The sequence below is a fragment of the Pimephales promelas genome, chromosome 6 (genome assembly GCF_988280905.1).
Source record: "Pimephales promelas chromosome 6, fPimPro1.hap1.1, whole genome shotgun sequence".
Taxonomy (NCBI): Eukaryota; Metazoa; Chordata; class Actinopteri; order Cypriniformes; family Leuciscidae; genus Pimephales; species Pimephales promelas.
Window position 1 is genome coordinate 42,321,182 of NC_142774.1, and position 19,196 is coordinate 42,340,377.

General features: G+C 43.6%; 3 protein-coding genes across 3 annotated transcripts; all 3 read left to right on the top strand.

Moving 5' to 3' along the window:
- The first annotated feature begins 469 nt into the window (after positions 1–469).
- Positions 470–7,017, top strand: adprhl1 (ADP-ribosylhydrolase like 1). Its single transcript, XM_039647001.2, has 7 exons — positions 470–754; positions 3,790–3,954; positions 4,388–4,513; positions 4,880–5,020; positions 5,244–5,368; positions 5,571–5,703; positions 6,559–7,017. The coding sequence occupies exons 1-7, from the start codon at positions 544–546 to the stop codon at positions 6,714–6,716; spliced, it is 1,059 nt and encodes a 352-aa protein (XP_039502935.2). The 5' UTR covers positions 470–543; the 3' UTR covers positions 6,717–7,017.
- A 907-nt stretch (positions 7,018–7,924) lies between these two features.
- On the top strand, positions 7,925–10,125 carry LOC148978787 (uncharacterized). Its single transcript, XM_089132832.1, has one exon. The coding sequence runs from the start codon at positions 7,987–7,989 to the stop codon at positions 10,123–10,125; it is 2,139 nt and encodes a 712-aa protein (XP_088988958.1). The 5' UTR covers positions 7,925–7,986.
- A 3,179-nt stretch (positions 10,126–13,304) lies between these two features.
- On the top strand, positions 13,305–17,574 carry grtp1a (growth hormone regulated TBC protein 1a). The gene is made up of 8 exons (XM_039647000.2): positions 13,305–13,740; positions 14,836–14,987; positions 15,082–15,240; positions 15,393–15,517; positions 16,280–16,376; positions 16,702–16,874; positions 16,954–17,139; positions 17,273–17,574. Exons 1-8 carry the CDS (start codon positions 13,655–13,657, stop codon positions 17,363–17,365), a joined length of 1,071 nt encoding a protein of 356 aa, XP_039502934.1. The 5' UTR covers positions 13,305–13,654; the 3' UTR covers positions 17,366–17,574.
- The last annotated feature ends 1,622 nt before the right edge of the window (positions 17,575–19,196 follow it).

Genomic DNA, 19,196 nt, shown 5'->3' on the forward strand with positions numbered 1-19,196 from the left:
TAAATAAATGCAGGCATGTTGAGCAGAAGAGACTTTCAGACACAATAACTCTTGAGCATCTAAACCGAAGACTGATCTGCCAGAAGTGTGTGTTACTAACCGGAGTGTGTTAGTAGAGAAGTGTGTGTTACTAACCGGAGTCGAGCTGAGAAGGCGGAGCAACTAATTTCATTCTGATGAGAATAACCGTCTGTGATGATAAGAGCAGGAGCAGACAGAGTGAAGTGTGTGAGATCAGAGTCTCTGGCATGTGTGTGTGTGTGTGTGTATGTGTGGGACTGAAGCTCTTGCCTTTTTAGGAGACCCTGATCTCAGCTCAGAGCCGCTGATAAAGTCCGGAGCGAGTTCAGATGAGGAACCTCACACACACACACACACACACACACATCTCTCTCACTCTCTCTCTCTCTCTCACACACACACACACACACACACATCTCTCTCTCACTCACTCTCACTCTCTCTCTCTCTCACACACACACACACACACACACTGTCAGCTCGGCGGGAGCAAGGTCCTATCCAGTTCTCCAGCTTGATTGGATGCTCATGGACCGGTTCCGGGCCGCCATGGTTCTGGGGGCGGTGGGGGACGCGCTGGGCCGGCGCTGGGAGGCGTGTGGGTCGGGGTCGCGGATCCAGCAGGAGGTGGCGGCCCTCGGGGGTCTGGAGACGCTGCGTCTGGAGCCGGACACATGGCCCTTCAGCGACGGGCTCCTGATGCACATGACCACAGCCGAGGCCCTGGTGACCGGTGGGACACACACACACACACACACACACACACACATGCAGAAACAATCCTATTCAGCGAAGATACATTACATTGATCAAAAGTGACATTTATAATGTTACGGGAGATTCTGTTCCACATAAATGCTGTTCTTTTGAGCTTTCTATTCATCAAACAATCCTGAGATAAAATAATAATATAATCTGATAATAATTATAAATGTGTCAGATCTTTATATTGGAGTGATTTCTGGAGGATCATGTGACACTAAAGACTGGAGTAATGATGATAAATCACAGGAATAAATTACACTTTACTGTATATTGACATAGAGAACAATATTTCACAATATTCCTGTTCTTTCTGTATTGTTGATCATGTAAACGCAGTCTTGGAGAGCAGAGGACACTTTTTATGAAATCCCCAAACTTATGATCCGTGTCACTAATTACTAAGAGAATAAATTCTAGGCAAACTTTCATTTGTTAAATCAAGTTAACGTGAACTAACAATGAACAAAACTAAAGTTAATCTTCACATCTACTAATATGAAAAGTTATTTAATGCACCGTGAACTACCATGAACAAACAATAACTATGTTTCTGACACACATGCTTTAAATTATTGTTGATTGTTCGTTATTGCATTATTAACTAATGAGACCTGAAGTTTTTTTCCTCATCAGTGAGAAAAGTCTATAAATGTGCCGTGTCTCTCTCTCTCTCTCTCTCTCTCTCTCTCTCTCTCTCTCTCTCTCTCTCTCTCTCTCTCTCTCTCTCTCTCTCTCTCTCTCTCTCTCTCTCTCTCTCTCTCTCTCGGAATAGGGATGAATGCATGTGGAATCCCTCTGAAATGCGGATTGATTATAATACAGCGATCTTTCCTCTGCATGACTTACTTACACAAACACACACACACACACACACACACACACACACACACACACACTCACCTGATAACAGACCCAGAATAGAGCTGGCCATCCGTGACTCGCTTTAATCCCCGGGACAGGACTGAAGATCCACCGGGAGCTGAGGTCCGAAATAACCCTTTCACAAAAACAGTCTATTAGCGTTTGTTTATTCATAACTTTGCCAGAATGTTCTGAGAAGTTCTGATTAACCCAGAGAACAGCCCGTCACATCACAGTCGCTCTGAAAACTAATGCGTGACAATGAATACTGCGTTCAATCCTGGTGGCCATTATCAAACAATAATAATATCTTAGTAAAAACCTAAAGTAATATTGATTTACTATGTATCATTTGAAAGCTTACAATCTTCATAATTGGTGGCTGTTTCTCAAATAGATTACAGAGGAGCAGTCATTGATGTAATATTCATTATGCGTGTTAGGCCTTTATTTTGAAATAGCACATGAAAAATTATGAAAGATATTGGTAGAAACCTCAGTTTGTTTTCATGAGTTCAAAAGATAACAACAATCAGTGTTGGGTAAGTTACTCTAAAAAAGTAATTAATTACTAGTTACTAATTACCTCTTCAACAATGTAATTAGATTACTGTACTAATTACTCTCTCTAAAAAGTATTTAATTACTTTTAATTACTAATTACTTTCAAAATCCCATATCAATCTCAACCAGCTGAATAATACAAGGATATACATCTGTTTTAATTCTTTCAAATAAACACTATAAAATTGCATGAATTATTATCCTTAAACTGACCAAGGTGGAGAAGGTAACATTATAAAAACATACTTTTTAGCATCAGACAATACATTTTGATGTTAAACCCACTATTGTTTTATGTCTGATCTCATGACATTTCACACTTTTTTCATACATATTTTACAATAATTCATACGAATTTGTACGAGTGCCATTTATACACCTCATAAAATGCATATGAATCGCTGTGAGATCGGATTGATCTATACACAGTATTTACCTCAATTACATCAGAAGTAACTGTAATTAAATTACAGATAAATGAAGAGTAATCCCTTACTTTACATTTTCAAGGGAAAAGTAATTAAATTACAGTAACTAATTACTTAGTAATTAGTTACACCCAACACTGACAACAATATATATAATTATAGTTTTACATCATACATTCTTAAACTACAACCATTTAAGTGTGGATTGTGATTGTCACGTCTATAAGGGGAGACGGGTAAAGGGGTAAAAGTTACTAATTGCGTTACTTAGTTACTTTTTAAGAAAACGAATGCGTTACGTTACTTTTGCGTTACTCATTTGGGCTGGGCGTTTTTTTAAATATATAACAAAAAAGTAATTTTGAAACACCAAAATTGAAATAAAAAGGTTGAAGGAAATGTAGGAGTGTAACGCGCAGAACTGAAGAAAATGCATAATTGCAAAATATTTGTTTTATTTAACATTAATTATTGAAGGTTTGCTTAGTTTTCTGATTTTGCATTTCACTGACTTTATTCATTTTGAGGAATACTGAAACTTTTTTGTGCAAATAAGATTAATCAGTGCTCACATTCAGTCTAGGCCTACACTAACCATCATGTTCACACACACACACACACACACACACACACACACGGTTTCTCTCAGCTCGAGGACAGCGGTCAGTCCTGGGAAAGCAAAGTAACTTATTTAGAAAAAGTAACTCTGATATTTTGTTGTAAATTGAAAAGTAATGCGTTACTCCACTAGTTACTTGAAATAGTAATCTGATTACATTACTCGAGTTACTAGAGATGTGTTACACAACACTGTCAGTGTCATGCATCGATAATGCCGAGTCTGCAGAAGTTAATCAGCGGCTAATTGAGCTTCAGTTCATGCAGACAGGAGAGTGTGTGTGTCTGTCTGTGAGTGTGTGTGTGTGTGGCCTTCATCTGATTGCTGTCGTGGTCCCTGAGGAGCCCTAATGTGCTCGAATGCCTTCCATCCACACACACACACACACACACACACACGCTGTAATCAGCTGCGGTTAATCACGGCTAAACTAGTCCTGACACATGACTACCGCTGCGGATGCCAGTCGTGCTCCAGCAGCCGTGGGATTTGCTCATGTGTGTGTGTGTGTGTGTGTGTGTGTGTGGTCAGATTACTGGTGTCTGGAGGACCTGTACCGGGAGCTGGTGCGGCTCTATGTGGAGGCCATGGTGTGTCTGCAGGGTCGGGCCCCGGGGCCCAGCACCGTTCAGGGATGCTCAAACCTCAAGCCCAACAACTTCCTGCTCGCCTGGCACACGCCGTTCAACGAGAAGGGTTCGCCATTTTTATTATTTACCTTTAAATCTCTAGATTTGATCAATAAACAAATTCCTCACATTCTTAAAGGATTAGTTCACTTTTAAAAAACTTTTGCTGATAATTTACTCGCCCCTGTGTCATCCAAGATGTCCATGTCTTTCTTTCTTCAGTCGAAAAGAAATTAAGGTTTTTGATGAAAACATTCCAGGATTTTCTCCATATAATGGACTTCAATGGGGTCCAAACGGTTCAAGGTCCAAAAGACAGTTTCAGTGCAAACTGTTCAAAGGGCTTTAAACGATTCTCCTGTTCGAACTTGTTCATCAAAAAGAACAAATCTTTTTCGGAGTCAATTCGTTCGTTAAATCAACCAAATGACTCGTAAAAAGATTTATTCAAACCTAAGAGTTTAAAGAAAGAGTGTGTGTGTGTGTGTGTTGCTCTGCAGGCTCGGGTCACGGAGCGGCCACTAAAGCCGTGTGTGTGGGGATGCGCTACTGGCAGCCGGAGCGGCTGGACACGCTGGTGGAGGTCAGCGTCGAGACGGGCCGCATGACCCACAATCACCCTATCGGTGAGCGGCGCCGGGAGCGTTCGTTCGCTCAGACATCACCGCTCTGCTTATCCATTCACCACTTCCATTACAATTAGGAAAAAAAACATAGATCATCCACAGTCTTATCACAAAAAAATAACACACATCCTGTGTGTTATTATAGAGAATATCAGCGCTGTCCCTTTAAGAGCGGCTCTTAGTTACTCACGGCCGCACGCTAACAGAGTCTCACGCGTAAACTCATGTTCAAATGCTCATCAAGGAGTCGAAATGTTAATTTTATAACAAGTATCCGATTGCTGACTCTAAAGGTGAGCATGATGTCACGAGGACCAGCGTCCATCACTCCCTCACTAATGTGTGTGTGTGTGTGTGTGTGCGCAGGGTTCCTGGGCTCTCTCTGCACCGCTCTCTTCGCTTCATTCGCTATCCAGGGCAGACCTCTACAGAGCTGGGGTCGCGACCTCTTGACCGTGATTCCCAGAGCCGAGGAATACTGCAGGAAGACCATCCGACACATGGCAGGTGAGACGCGAGAACGAGTCGTGATCAGGGCTGGGGAAGTTACTTTGAAAAGCAATGCAGTACAATATTGAATTACTCCCAAAAATGAACTAATTGTGTTACTGAGTTACTTTTCATGAAGAGTGATGCGTTATATTACGTTTGCATAACTTTTCTGACCTTAGGGTTAGGGCTAGAACTCTGCTCTGATGAGTGTGTGTGTGTGTGTGTGTGTGCGCTCCAGAATACCAGGAGAAGTGGTTTTACTTCGAGGCCAAGTGGCAGTTCTATCTGGAGGAGAGAGGGATCGAAGACGGAGAGAGGAAAGCCACGATTCCGGAGCGATACGACCCCCAAGAGACAGACAAGGTCACACACACACACACACACACACACACACACACACACACACACACACACACACACACACACACACACACACACACACACACACATCTGGATTAATCACAATAAGAAAAGTTATAATCATGATAGCTGTGTGTGTGTGTGTGTGTTCAGATGTTCTAGTACTGATGTGTGTGTGTGTGTGTGTGTGTGTGTGTGTGTGCAGATGTACAAGCGCTGGAGTTCTGAAGGCTGCCCGGGTCGCAGGGGTCACGACGCCCCCATGATCGCGTACGACGCTCTGCTCGGCGCCGGCTCCAGCTGGGACGAGCTGTGTAAGCGGGCCGTGTTCCACGCAGGTCAGCCGCGCCTCGACTCAGGGTCAGGGTTCAGGGTTTCACGCGCAAATCACAGAGATTTTAGATTTTATTTTAATGAAACTAATCTACTATTGTATTTCGATAATGTTTTTTTCTTCATATTTGTATTTTTAGGGGATTTTTGTGTTCACACTGTATTTATAATCCATTTATTCACTTTTTGAGCTAATGTCCAGCTTAAACTGTGTAAATCCGAACGCTTCAGACGTTAGATCTGTTCTCAGAGACGACACTCGGCAGATTATTGCTGAAGGGAAAAAAAGTGAACTTAAAAAAAGTTACAGTATTTTACGTTTATTATAATGATTTAATTCGTCACATTTATATAGCGCTTTTCACATATTGTTATGAAAAATGTGCAAAAACACTATTTTCAATTTTTATATGAAATATACGTACATTTTAAAAAGCATTTTTACTCTAAAACTGTGATAAAATCAAAGCCATAAATCTAACCAAGTGTGTGTTCCGCATGTGAGCTGATATCCCAGTAAAGAGCGTTTAGTGAGAGTGTGTGTGGCTGCAGTTCCCGACGCTTCCACTAGAGGAAACTCTCATTCGTGTGTGTCCGCGACGAGCTCAGGAGTGAATATTGTTTTCAGGACCATTAAACCGGCTCCAGTCTACGCGAGTGCCAAACCTTTACCAAGTTTCGTAAATTGTTTCGTTTCGTTTCATTTAATTGAAATGGTATTCCAATTAAACATTTTTGGTCAAAAATGACCGAAGAGCACCAGAGGCCTACGTGAATGTAATAGCCAGAATGTACACCCGTTATTACCCAGAATCCCTCAGGGCAGCAGGTGTAGAGGTTCACTGACCTGTGTGTTGCAGGCGAAGGCAGTGCGACGGGTCTGATCGCCGGATCTCTGTTCGGTTTGCTCTACGGGATCAGTCCGGTTCCGGTCGGACTCTATCAGGATCTGGACAAGCGGGAGAAGCTGGAGGATCTGGGGGGACGGCTGTACCGAGCGGCGTCAGCAGAGAAGTAAAGCTGGACGAGTCTGTCCTAAACACACACGAGTATAATAACCGTAGTGTTGGAAAATATACTAAAGTAATACAAGTGATCTGTCTGCACAAAAATAATATTTACAGATTCACATTTTGATTGTATTAATGTATTAGTAAATGCTTCAGTTAAAAAGATAAATGCTTTAGAAGTATTTTCCATTGTTAGTGAATTAGTTAACCAATGTGAACAAATGAAACCTAACCCACTGGAAAAACTCTCTGACTGTGATCGGCTGGCTGTTTAAACATCATTAAATCGAATAAAAATGTTTTCTCTTACTTATTAGCATATCAAATATGTCTCATTATAGCAGTTAAAGGAGTTTATGGGAGAAGGGGTGTGGTCAGAGCGCTGGTGGGCGGGGCTAGTCCGGTGACTGACACTGCTCAGTTCATTCATTCAGAGATTAATGAGCTCATTAACATAAAACACTTTCCCCTCAATCTTAATGAAAGACTTTTAATTGGCCTCGTCAACAACTCTAGATATGTGCACAGCCCTTTCCTTTAGCTGATGATGTCACCGGTTCACTTTCACAACCTAAAGTGCTGTACTTCATGAAGGATTTCTTTTTTAAAAAAGTGTAAATATTTGTAGTTTCATGTAAAACACACGACATTAAAAAAAATCATATTATGATGGAAAAAACTTTTTTTTTAATAATAATTATTTTTTGGCATAATTTCAACTTTTTGCAGCATAATTTTCTCACAATGACTTAATATCTCACGATTTCTACTTTTAATGCCACAATCATGATTTATCGAAGTCTCACTTATTTTGTCTTTTTATCTGACATTAACATTGACACAATAAAAAAAGTCAAAATTATTGTGACATAAAAATATTTTTGTCATAATTATATTTTATACTCATATTTTATACACATTTATGACTTTTTTTGACATTAACACTGGCATTCAGTAACTTTTTTACTACATGAGTACGACTTTTTGTCATTGTTATAAGTTATCTTATTATTTTGCCTTTTTATCTCATAACGACTTAGTATCTTATAATTTTTACTTTGTATGTAAAGCAAATGCACTGAAGTAAACATTTACACACTAAACAACAAAATAATTTGGCCATTAAAACCGCTAGAAAATCAAAGCTGTACATCATCTAACCAAGTTAATCTGAAATGTTGAGCTGTAACACAGATTTAAAGTACCGTTTTCATGGTAGTGAATGTTCAGAACAGGTGTGTGAGCTTTTTAACTGGTACCTGATGATGATACTAAAATATGTGGCTCCACAGAAACACACTTTTACTCCACAGATCTCAGAGAGACGGCTGGTCGTCCTCCGTCGTCTCGGCGCTGGACTGGCGAGCCGTGAAGCGGCTGATTCTGGATCGCTCAACGCTTCCGGAGGTCAGGATGATCCTGGAGGATCTCCTGCTTTTCCAGACCCGGGATCCTCCAGCTTCTCCTCCAGCGCGAGCCGGTCCTCGTCTCTCCTCCTTCCAGCTCCTGCGCTCCAGGTTTCTGAAGAGCGAACAGAAGCCGCTGGTCTCCCGCAGACGGGAAGTGGGATCTCTGAAGATCAGAGAGCGTCAGATTATCGACGTGAATGGGATGAAAGCCAGTTTAAGACCTGGGATGAAGAGGAAAGCGTCCCGGGTTCAGGAGGTGCTGGACAGATTTGCAGCAGCGGTGGAGAAAAAGGACATAAAGAAACGAACACACACGCGAAACACAAACACGTTAAGCAGCATCATCAGCGCATTCGAGACGCTAAACCATTCAAAACACAAGATTAAGAAACGCAACAGCAAATCAAATCATTCGCCCGATGTCTTGAAGCAGCACAGACATCAAACAGGAGCACAGGACCTGAGTGAGGCCTTCAGCCCAGAGATGAGTGAGAGACGGCTCCTGAATACTGACGTTTGGTCTTGCTGGATGAAACCTCTGGGACAGACTTTAGAAACGAGCACACAGGTCCTACAGGAACCGAGAGGAGATCTGCCGCAAGTCTCAACCTCAGAAGACAAGCAGGAGCGTTCAGAAGAAGAGCAATCAGAAGAAGAGCGTTCAGAAGAAGAGCGTTCAGAAGAAGAGCGTTCAGAAGAAGAGCGTTCAGAAGAAGAGCGTTCAGAAGAAGAGCGTTCAGAAGAAGAGCGTTCAGAAATTGGATCAGAAATGCGTTCAGGACAGCGTTCAGAAATACGTTCAGAAGGGCTTTCAGAAATGCGTTTAGAAATGCGTTTAGAAGAGTCTTCAGAAATGCGTTCAGAAATTGTATCAGAAATGCGTTCAGAAGAGCGTTTAGAAGAGTCTTCAGAAATGCGTTCAGAAATGCGTTCAGAAATTGGATCAGTAATGCGTTCAGAAATGCGTTCAGAAGAGCCTTTAGAAATGCGTTCAGAAATTGGATCAGGAGAGCCTTCAGAAATGCGTTCAGAAATGCGTTCAGAAATTGGATCAGGAGAGCCTTCAGAAATGCGTTCAGAAATGCGTTCAGAAATTGGATCAGGAGAGCCTTCAGAAATGCGTTCAGAAACTGGATCAGAAATGCGTTCAGAAATGCGTTCAGAAGAGCGTTTAGAAGAGTCTTCAGAAATGCGTTCAGAAATTGGATCAGGAGAGCCTTCAGAAATGCGTTCGGAAATTGGATCAGAAATGCGTTCAGAAATGTGTTCAGAAGAGCCTTTAGAAATGCGTTTAGAAGAGTCTTCAGAAATGCGTTCAGAAATGCGTTCAGAAGAGCCTTTAGAAATGCGTTTAGAAGAGTCTTCAGAAATGCGTTCAGAAATGCGTTCAGGAGAGCCTTCAGAAATGCGTTCAGAAATGCGTTCAGAAATGCGTTCAGGAGAGTCTTCAGAAATGCGTTCAGAAATGCGATCAGGAAAGCCTTCAGAAATGCGTTCAGAAATTGGATCAGAAATGCGTTCAGAAATGCGTTCAGAAATGCGTTCAGAAATGCGTTCAGGAGAGTCTTCAGAAATGCGTTCAGAAATGCGATCAGGAGAGTCTTCAGAAATGCGTTCAGAAATGCGATCAGGAAAGCCTTCAGAAATGCGTTCAGAAATTGGATCAGAAATGCGTTCAGAAATTGGATCAGAAATGCGTTCAGAAGAGCGAAGACTCACTTTAAACACACGTTTGTCAACTGAAACTCTCCCGGAAGACGAGTCGCTCCCGGTCAGCCTGAGCTCATCACGACGCCCTGATGGAGAACAGGACGAGGTTCTTCGTTTCTCCTCAGATGTCGGTGCTTCCGACGGACAGGTTTCCCTCCCAGGAGTAAATGAGGAGAACGCATGTCATCCTTCAACAGGAGAAACAGCAAAGTACAGGAGCGTCAACTACTGCGACCCTTCAGTGAGACGCTCCTACATCCCGAAAACCATCCGCTTCACCGACACCTTCAACTTCTGAAGACTCCAACATGCATTTGAGTGTTTATTATTCCAAAAAAAATAAACTTTCCATGTTGCTTATAGTCATAATGTTCTGGAAAGGTTCTCTTTAAGCTACGAACAAACGCTCTTCCAGTAACGTTAATAGAACGTTCTCAAATAAAGCACATTATTTATACAAAGCATTATTTATTTATCGTTCAAGAAACGTTTTTTTCTGAAACATTTTACTTGGATGTTCATCTAATGTTTTTAAACGATAATACTACGTTCAGAAAACTTTCAAAAGTAACATTACCATAATATTTGACGAACATGAGGACTGTTTGACTGGACCCACGAATCCTCTCTCCCAGCCACCGATCTCTCCAGGCCAGTTACTGCAACGACACACAGGGGTTTGTCATTATGCACTTTACCTACTTACACACATCGCTCGTCCTCAGGCTCTCTCTCTCCCGTTGCAGACCTCGCTGAACCGGCCCGCCTCGCCACATGACCCCACCGCCTGACTCAGGCCGGGGAGCCACCCATTTCTGCAGCCATCTGCGCCCCCGGTCTGTGGACCACCTTAAACTTAAGGCTAGATACCAACGGGTGATCTGCGAGTTAGCATCCTTCATGGGGTGGAGCCACTGTAGGGGGTGTGGTCTGAACAGAGGGTGAATTCCCATCCGGATTGCCTAGTTGATCAAGCGTTGAATTTCGACACAGCATTCACTCCAAGGGGAGTGTTTACATATCTCCGCCCCCTGAACCCTAACCCCACCCCTTAGATCTGGATCCAACTCCACCCCCTGGATTTTGTACTGCAATGAGGTGCTACTGTAAGTTACGGCAAAACATTAATTATTTTGTTTGTTTGTTTGTTCAGTGGGAGAATCATGATCTTGTATTAAAACTAAAAGATCTTGCTTCTGAATTTATCCAGAATCGCGCAGCTCTAGTTTATGTCTACATGTACACACATCAAACCATATAATTCATGCACTAAACACAGTGGCTGTGAGCTCATGCAAATCCACTTGTGTTTATTTTAAACAATGCAAAACACAGAAACACACTCTGGTTTGTGCAAGTTCTGGGTTTTTTCAGTTCATGTGAGATTGTTCCTCAGATTCACCGATGCGGTTTCTGAGTTGAGCTAAAAAGGAGTTTAGTAAATATTCAATCATGATCAACATCAGCTTCTCTATGTCTCTTATATCAGTGTTTCATGTGAACTCTATAAACTCAGACACACCCTAACCACAATAAAGATGCGTCAGCCCACAGGAGAGTCACGTGACCAAACACTGCTCCTCTCCTCCGTCAGATCACAGCATGTGCTCCAGTTAATCTGATCAGGATTAGTTGGGCCACTAGTTAAGGTGCTGCATATGCTGAAAGTGCTCATTAATACACACCAGAATAGACTGGCACTTCAATAACAGCAGATTTACATCTCAAAACACAGTAAATCATCCGTCAGTTCAAAGCAAACAAGCCTTCGGAAACAGGGCGTCTGTGTTCCAGGAATAATCAAATGTCTGTGGTTAATCCACTCAGTTCACCGGCCACAACTGGACCCGGATCAGCAGGATTTACCAGGACAGAAACAGCACTGACACAATCAGCCTGATCAAACCACAGAAACACACAGTAGCACCTCACTGCAGCACACCAGATCCAGGGGGCGGAGTCGGATCCAGGTCTAAGGGGTGGAGAAAGGTAGGATAAGGGGTGGGGTTAGGGATCAGGGGGCGGAGTTGGGTAGGATAAGTGGTGGGGTTTTGGGATCGGGGGGGTGGAGATGGGTAGGATTAGGGGTGGAGTTAGGGATCACGGGGCGGAGATGGGTAGGATTAGGGGGTGGAGTTGGGTAGGATGAGGGGTAGGGTTAGGGATCAGGGGATGGAGATGGGTAGGATTAGGGGGTGGAGTTGGGTAGGATGAGGGGTAGGGTTAGGGATCAGGGGGCGGAGATGGGTAGTATTAGGGGTGGGGTTGGGTAGGATTACGGGTGGGGTTGGGGATCAGGGGGCGGAGATGGGTACGATTAGGGGTGGGGTTGGGTAGGATTACGGGTGGGGTTGGGTAGGATTAGGGGTTGGAGTTGGGTAGGATTAGGGGTGGGGTTAGGGATCACGGGGCGGAGATGGGTAGGATTAGGGGGTGGAGTTGGGTAGGATGAGGGGTAGGGTTAGGGATCAGGGGGCGGAGATGGGTACGATTAGGGGTGGGGTTGGGTAGGATTACGGGTGGGGTTGGGTAGGATTAGGGGTTGGAGTTGGGTAGGATTAGGGGTGGGATTAGGCATCAGGGGGCGGAGATGGGTACGATTAGGGGTGAGGTTAGGGATCAAGGGTGGAGATGGGTAGGATTAGGGGGCGGAGTTGGGTAGGATAAGGGATCAGGGGGTGGAGTTGGGTAGGATTAGGGGTGGGGTTAGGGATCAGCGGTGGAGATGGGTTGGATTAGGGATCAGGGGCGGAGATAGGTAAGATTAGGGGTGGGGTTAGGCATCAGGGGGCAGAGATGGGTAGGATAAGGATTTTTCTTATTAATACATGTTATTTTTCCAAAAAGCTTGTTTATTTCAATGTCAGTGTGATTAAAGTGTGACTTAAAGAGTCCAAAACCTGTAAAACTTGTTGGTTAATAAATTACATTATATAACAAATTATATAATAATTATATAACATTATATAATAAATAAATAAATAAATAAAGTTAATAAAAGTGATTAGTTATGCATTCATAAATTGGATTAAATTAAATAAAAAAATATTAATAATTTTGAATATTATAAATAAATAATACATTTAACTGGACATAACGTAATATAAATCAATTTTAGATTTATTTTATTAATTTATCAGTGTTTATAAAGGATCTGGTGATCATAATCATATTTTGGGGTCTAAAAGATAAAAGCTGATTGCAGTAATACATCTGAGGTCTTTTCTGTCAGTGAACTGGCAGTCACCTGCTCTCTCCCTCTAGCTGGTTACAGATAAACTCACACAAGTGTTTAAGTCACTCTATTATTTTCTTCAAAACATTTCGTGACGAAGAGGCGTGACCGTCGCGCAGATAGCCCCGCCCCCTCTGCACGGGGGTGAGTAGGATTGCGTGACGGGGGCGTGGTGTTTGAGTGCATAGTCCCGCCCCTAGGACTGATTGACGTGCGCCCTTGAGCTCCCTGGAGAAATTAATCGTGTTGCTTGGCAAAGTGTTCGGCGTGGATGATGCGCGCGCCCGGCGAAAAAACGCGCATTTAAAACAGCAACTACAACAAGAGTGCTCTGATAAAGTTGGAGTGTTGTTGCTCCGCGCGGCTGTTATTGCCGGCCGGCGACAGGTTGATCCGATCCCGCGGGAGAAGAGAAGGAGCCATTACTGTGGCGTGGGAAAAGTTTGGCTTGCGTGACGAGCGGGAGAGAGTCGTCCGCGTCTCGAGCGAAGGGAATCAGCCGTGTCCATGAGCGCCGCGGATCTGCTGTAAATGGAGTCCCGGAGTCCCGGTGTCCCGGAGCTCTGAGTCTGAGGATCACCGATCACTGATCATGGAGACGCGCAACGGGACGCGGAGCTCCAATCAGCCGCAGCTGCGCATTAACGTGCCGAGCAGCGCCAGAGAGCGAGCGGCCAGGTACTGCTCACTACACACTATACTGCTCACTACACACTATATACTACACTATACTGCTCACTACACACTATATACTACACTATACTGCTCACTACACACTATACTGCTCACTACACACTATATACTACACTATACTGCTCACTACACACTATATACTACACTATACTGCTCACTACACACTATATACTACACTATACTGCTCACTACACACTATACTGCTCACTACACACTATATACTACACTATACTGCTCACTACACACTATATACTACACTATACTGCTCACTACACACTATATACTACACTATACTGCTCACTACACACTATATACTACACTATACTGCTCACTACACACTATATACTACACTATACTGCTCACTACACACTATATACTACACTACACTGCACACTACACACTATATACTACACTATACTGCTCACTACACACTATATACTACACTATACTGCTCACTACACACTATATACTACACTATACTGCTCACTACACACTATATACTACACTATACTGCTCACTACACACTATATACTACACTACACTGCACACTACACACTATGTACTACACTGCACACTATATACTTTACTATACTGCACACTACATTATCAGACACTCAAAATAATTTGGTCCGGAAACTATTTTTTATGAAAGCCCATTTCCATCCCAATAGGAGAAAATTCATGTTTTGGGTAATTTGACTTTATATGCCATTATTAAGATTTACCAAAGCATGAATTTTGGCTTTCCATGATTTTCACATTGCTAATAAATGTCACAAACAATTACAAAGAAACAGCAATAAACAGTTTAAAATTTTAGAATTAAATGTGAAATACACATACACACACACACACACACACACACACACACACACACACACACAGGTGTCAGCTTTCCCAGGAGTGTCCTATGTTACGCAGGTCTTTGTGTGTCTGAGATTGTGAAGCTCGTTTGTGTTTCAGTGTCCGCCCTGGACTCTGTTTACCCAGTTAACCCTCGGTAGTGCGTCACGTGTCACATGATCTCCTCACCTGCACACACACCTGAGTCATGAGATCACGTGTTGGCCTGTGTTGCAGTGTGGATCCGTACGGCTTCGAGCGCTCCGATGACTTCGACTACGAGTCGTACGAGGAGCTGATGTCCGAGTATCTGGCCGTCCTCACCCGAAGGTCCATCAAGTGGTCCAAACTCCTGCAGGGGAAGCGGCGCGTGGACCGCAACCTGAAGGGTGTGTGTGACATCATCACCATCATTAGAGCTCTCTAAAACTGTGTGTGTGTGTTCTGACGGTGGTTCTGTGTGTGTGTGTGTGTGTGACGCAGTGAAGCGGTTCGTACGGAAAGGCGTCCCCAACGAGCACCGGCCGCTGGTGTGGATGGAGTCGAGTGGAGCTCGGGAGAAGATGGAGAGGAACCCTGGGTATTATCAGTCACTACTGGACCAACAACACGACCCCAAACTACAGGAGAGCATCCGCACCGGTCAGACACACACACACACACACACATACACACTCACACACACTCACACTCACGCACACACATTCTAATGACAGGAAATGTTGTGGACACCGTCCTAATTTTACATGTTCAGCAACGTCATCTGCATGGACTGTGTGTGTGTGTGTGTGTAGATCTGCACAGAACCTTCCCAGATAACGTGTACTTCCGTCGGTCGGCGGATCCGTGTCTGCAGTCGGCGCTGTATAACGTGCTGGTGGCGTACGGACACCATAATAAAGCTGTGGGATACTGTCAGGTACTCTCTCTCACACACACACACACACACACACACACAGGCGTACGGACAGCATGATCAAGCTGAGTTCAGGAGAATCTCCTGTAACGGCTCTCCTGATGCATGCTGGGATACGTGGATCTCGTGTCTCGGCGCTTCAGTTTGTGTAATCAATGCAAAGTTTGCTAAATATTTCCAATGCAAACGAGTGTGTGCCGAGGAGAGGCAGGACAGACACACACTGGGCGTTCGAGCTCTTCCTCTGATTCTGGACGTTACATTGAGCATTTTCATTTTACAAATTGATTTTAATATAATAATTTTTTTGTCTGTTTAGCATTAAGTTTGACTTGTTTCTAATATAATTAAATAATTGTGCACTTTAATTCAGTTTTAATTATCTTTAATATATTTTAAAATAGTTTATTTCTAATATAGTTAAACATATTTTGCTTTTAGCATTTTAATTATTTTAACATTAAATGTTTTGTTTTTAGCTTCAAGCTTTAATTATTTCTTCTAATGCAGTGAAATTTTTTTTTGTGGCATTTTAATTAAGTTTAAGTTCAATAATTAAGCCAGTTTTAATTATCTTTAATATTACAACTTTTGTTTTTAAGTTTAATTATTTCTGATATCATTAAAACTTTGTGATGTTAGTTTTTGTTCAGTTAGTTACTTGTAATATAATTAAATGTTTTGTTTTAAAAAATCTCTTCAGTAAATAATTAAATTTGGTTGTGTGTGTGTGTGTGTGTGTTTCTCACACTCGTCCTCCTGCAGGGAATGAACTTCATCGCAGGATATCTGATCATCATCAGTAAAGACGAGGAGACGTCCTTCTGGCTGATGGAGGCGCTACTGGGCAGAATCCTGCCAGGTGTGTGTGTGTGTGTGTGTGTGAGTGTGAAAGTGTGTGTGTGTGTGTGTGAGTGTGTGTGTGTGACGGTGTTCCTCACCCTCAGATTACTACGGTCCGGCTATGCTGGGTCTGAAGGCGGATCAGGAGGTGTGTGTGAGTGTGTGTGTGTGTGTGTGTGTGTGTGTGAGTGTGTGTGTGTGTGTGTGACAGTGTTCCTCACCCTCAGATTACTACGGTCCGGCTATGCTGGGTCTGAAGGCGGATCAGGAGGTGTGTGTGTGTGTGTGTGTGAGTGTGTGTGTGTTTGAGTGTGTGTGTGTTTGACGGTGTTCCTCACCCTCAGATTACTACGGTCCGGCTATGCTGGGTCTGAAGGCGGATCAGGAGGTTCTGGGAGAGCTGGTGCGGCTCAAGGTCCCGGCGGTCTGGCGGCTCATGCAGGATCACGGGGTCATGTGGTCTCTGGTGGTCTCGCGCTGGTTCATCTGCCTGTTCATCGACGTCCTGCCCGTGGAGGTACGGGAGCGTGATCATGTGACCCGGCGATCATGTGACCCGGTGGCTCCGCACTGACCCTCTGCTTCTGCCCCGTCAGACGGTGCTCCGGATCTGGGACTGTCTGTTCTACGAGGGCTCGAAGATCCTGTTCCGCGTGGCTCTGACTCTGATCCGCCGGCACGAGGACCTGATCCTGCAGGCCCAGAACCTGCCCGACGTCTGCGAGCGCTTCAAGCGCATCACCAGCGGCGCCTTCGTCCACGACTGCCACGCCTTCATGCAGGTGAAGCTCCCGCGCCGCACACATCTCTCCGGGACACCGAAACACTTATTCTAGCGCTCTTCACAAGAGCAGCTTACAGTCCGTTTACGTACTGATGAAGGTCATGTGACTGAACAAGTTCTCTGTTTTCCAGGCGATCTTCCTGGATCCCGGGAGCCTCTCCAAGTCCAGCGTGTCGAAGCTGCGCGAGAGCTGCCGCGCGCGGATCGTAGCCGGAGAACCCTGACTCACACATTCCCACTGTTAGCAGTAGCGTGCGCTAACAGACTCCGTGAAGATGTGTATTTTCTTACGTTTGTAGAACTCTGAGAGTGTGTGTGTGTATCGCTGTAGAATAATCGCAGATGCTGGACTCGAGTCTTTAATGCTGAACCGCTATCATCTCTTCTTAGTCTAAGACCAATAATACTGTGAAATAAAACACTGGAAACCATCGGTGTGTGAGTCGAACGTGTCTGTTCTTTACACAGCGGGTCTAAGAAACAGATTAAATAGAAATTAATCTCAAGGCAAAGAAAAACGTTTTTCATTCAAATCAAAACGGTGGAAAAACAAAATTATTTTTTTTCTAAAATCTCTGGAACACTAGGGGGCGCTGCGCTCAAACTCCTCAGGGGCCTTCAGGACACGCTGTCGATGGGCCGTACCAAATTTTGTGCCGATATGTCCAGACATTTAGAAGATTTAACATTTTATGACAAATATCAAATGGCCTCGGAAATGCAAAATGCCTCGACTACAGCGAACGAACAGACGACTCTTGAAAATAAACGAAACCTGTTCAGTCGTTTCTGTTCAAATCGCTCTACAGATCATCTGTCAATCTCGCAACTTTAGCAGGAGTTATGAACTAACTGTACTTCTCAAAATGGCCGCTACTGTAGTGGGTGGAGTCTTGATGTGATTTCAAGGGGCTCATGGGTAAAACCATTTGAACTCTTGAACTGGTGGTGGCGCTGTAGAGTTAATCCTAGTTTCCACTTCCGGCTCACAGACTCGCACTGCAGACGAAGAAGAAGCCTCTCAGTTTAAAACATCTGAAGCATTAGTCTTACATTAACTCGGAACGATATATTGATGTGGACTCTAACACACACTGTTGCATTGTGGGAGTCATCACTGTTATTATTAAACACAGACACAGAGTGCAAGTCATTATTCATTTATTAACTTCAAACCCCGAAGCATAAAAATAATAAAACATCCGCTACAAAAGAAACCAGCAAACACAGCACTGGAGTCACATGACTCAATGACACGTCATGTGACCCATCATGCTCACCATGATAAAGAACTCCAGAGCAGATCAAACCCGTGAAACATGATCGTGTGCTTCATCATCATCATCAGGATCTCTGTGTCATGCTGATGATGATGATGAAGAAGACGTGCACTATAAACACAGCGAAGAGTTTCTTATAAACGTCCCAGAAAAGCACAACACACACTCACACACACTCAGTTTCCCTTTTCACTCCAGCAACAAACTGACCCTCGTCATCATCAGCGACACTGACAGCTGCTGATCGTGTGTGTGTGTGTGGGGGATCATGGGTAATTCACCAGCGGCTCGATACAGGTTTCATGTTTCTATAGAACTAAAACAGGCATTTAATGCCACCTGATATTAATAATTTATGTTTCTATCTCACTCACACACACACACACACTCATTTTCTCTCTCTCTCTCTCTCACACACACACACTCATTTTCTCTCTCTCTCTCACACACACACACTCATTTTCTCTCTTTCTCTCTCTCTCACACACACACACACACACTCATTTTCTCTCTCTCTCTCTCTCACACACACACACACTCATTTTCTCTCTCTCTCTCTCTCACACACACACACACACACACACTCATTTTCTCTCTCTCTCTCTCTCACACACACACACTCATTTTCTCTCTCTCTCTCTCTCTCTCACACACACGCACTCATTTTCTCTCTCTCTCTCTCTCACACACACACACACACACACTCATTTTCTCTCTCTCTCTCTCTCTCACACACACACACACACACTTTCTATCCTCTTTTTTTGCAATAAAA

Excerpts from the sequence above, each read along its gene's own strand:
- grtp1a (XM_039647000.2), top strand. The coding sequence starts at position 13,655 with ATGGAGACGCGCAACGGGACGCGGAGCTCCAATCAGCCGCAGCTGCGC. Across the intron at positions 14,988-15,081 it reads CGTGGACCGCAACCTGAAGG|TGAAGCGGTTCGTACGGAAA; the intron begins GTGTGTGTGACA and ends TGTGTGACGCAG. Across the intron at positions 15,241-15,392 it reads ACAGGAGAGCATCCGCACCG|ATCTGCACAGAACCTTCCCA; the intron begins GTCAGACACACA and ends GTGTGTGTGTAG.
- LOC148978787 (XM_089132832.1), top strand. The coding sequence starts at position 7,987 with ATGTGGCTCCACAGAAACACACTTTTACTCCACAGATCTCAGAGAGAC.
- adprhl1 (XM_039647001.2), top strand. The coding sequence starts at position 544 with ATGCTCATGGACCGGTTCCGGGCCGCCATGGTTCTGGGGGCGGTGGGG. Across the intron at positions 3,955-4,387 it reads CACGCCGTTCAACGAGAAGG|GCTCGGGTCACGGAGCGGCC; the intron begins GTTCGCCATTTT and ends GTTGCTCTGCAG. Across the intron at positions 4,514-4,879 it reads GACCCACAATCACCCTATCG|GGTTCCTGGGCTCTCTCTGC; the intron begins GTGAGCGGCGCC and ends GTGTGTGCGCAG.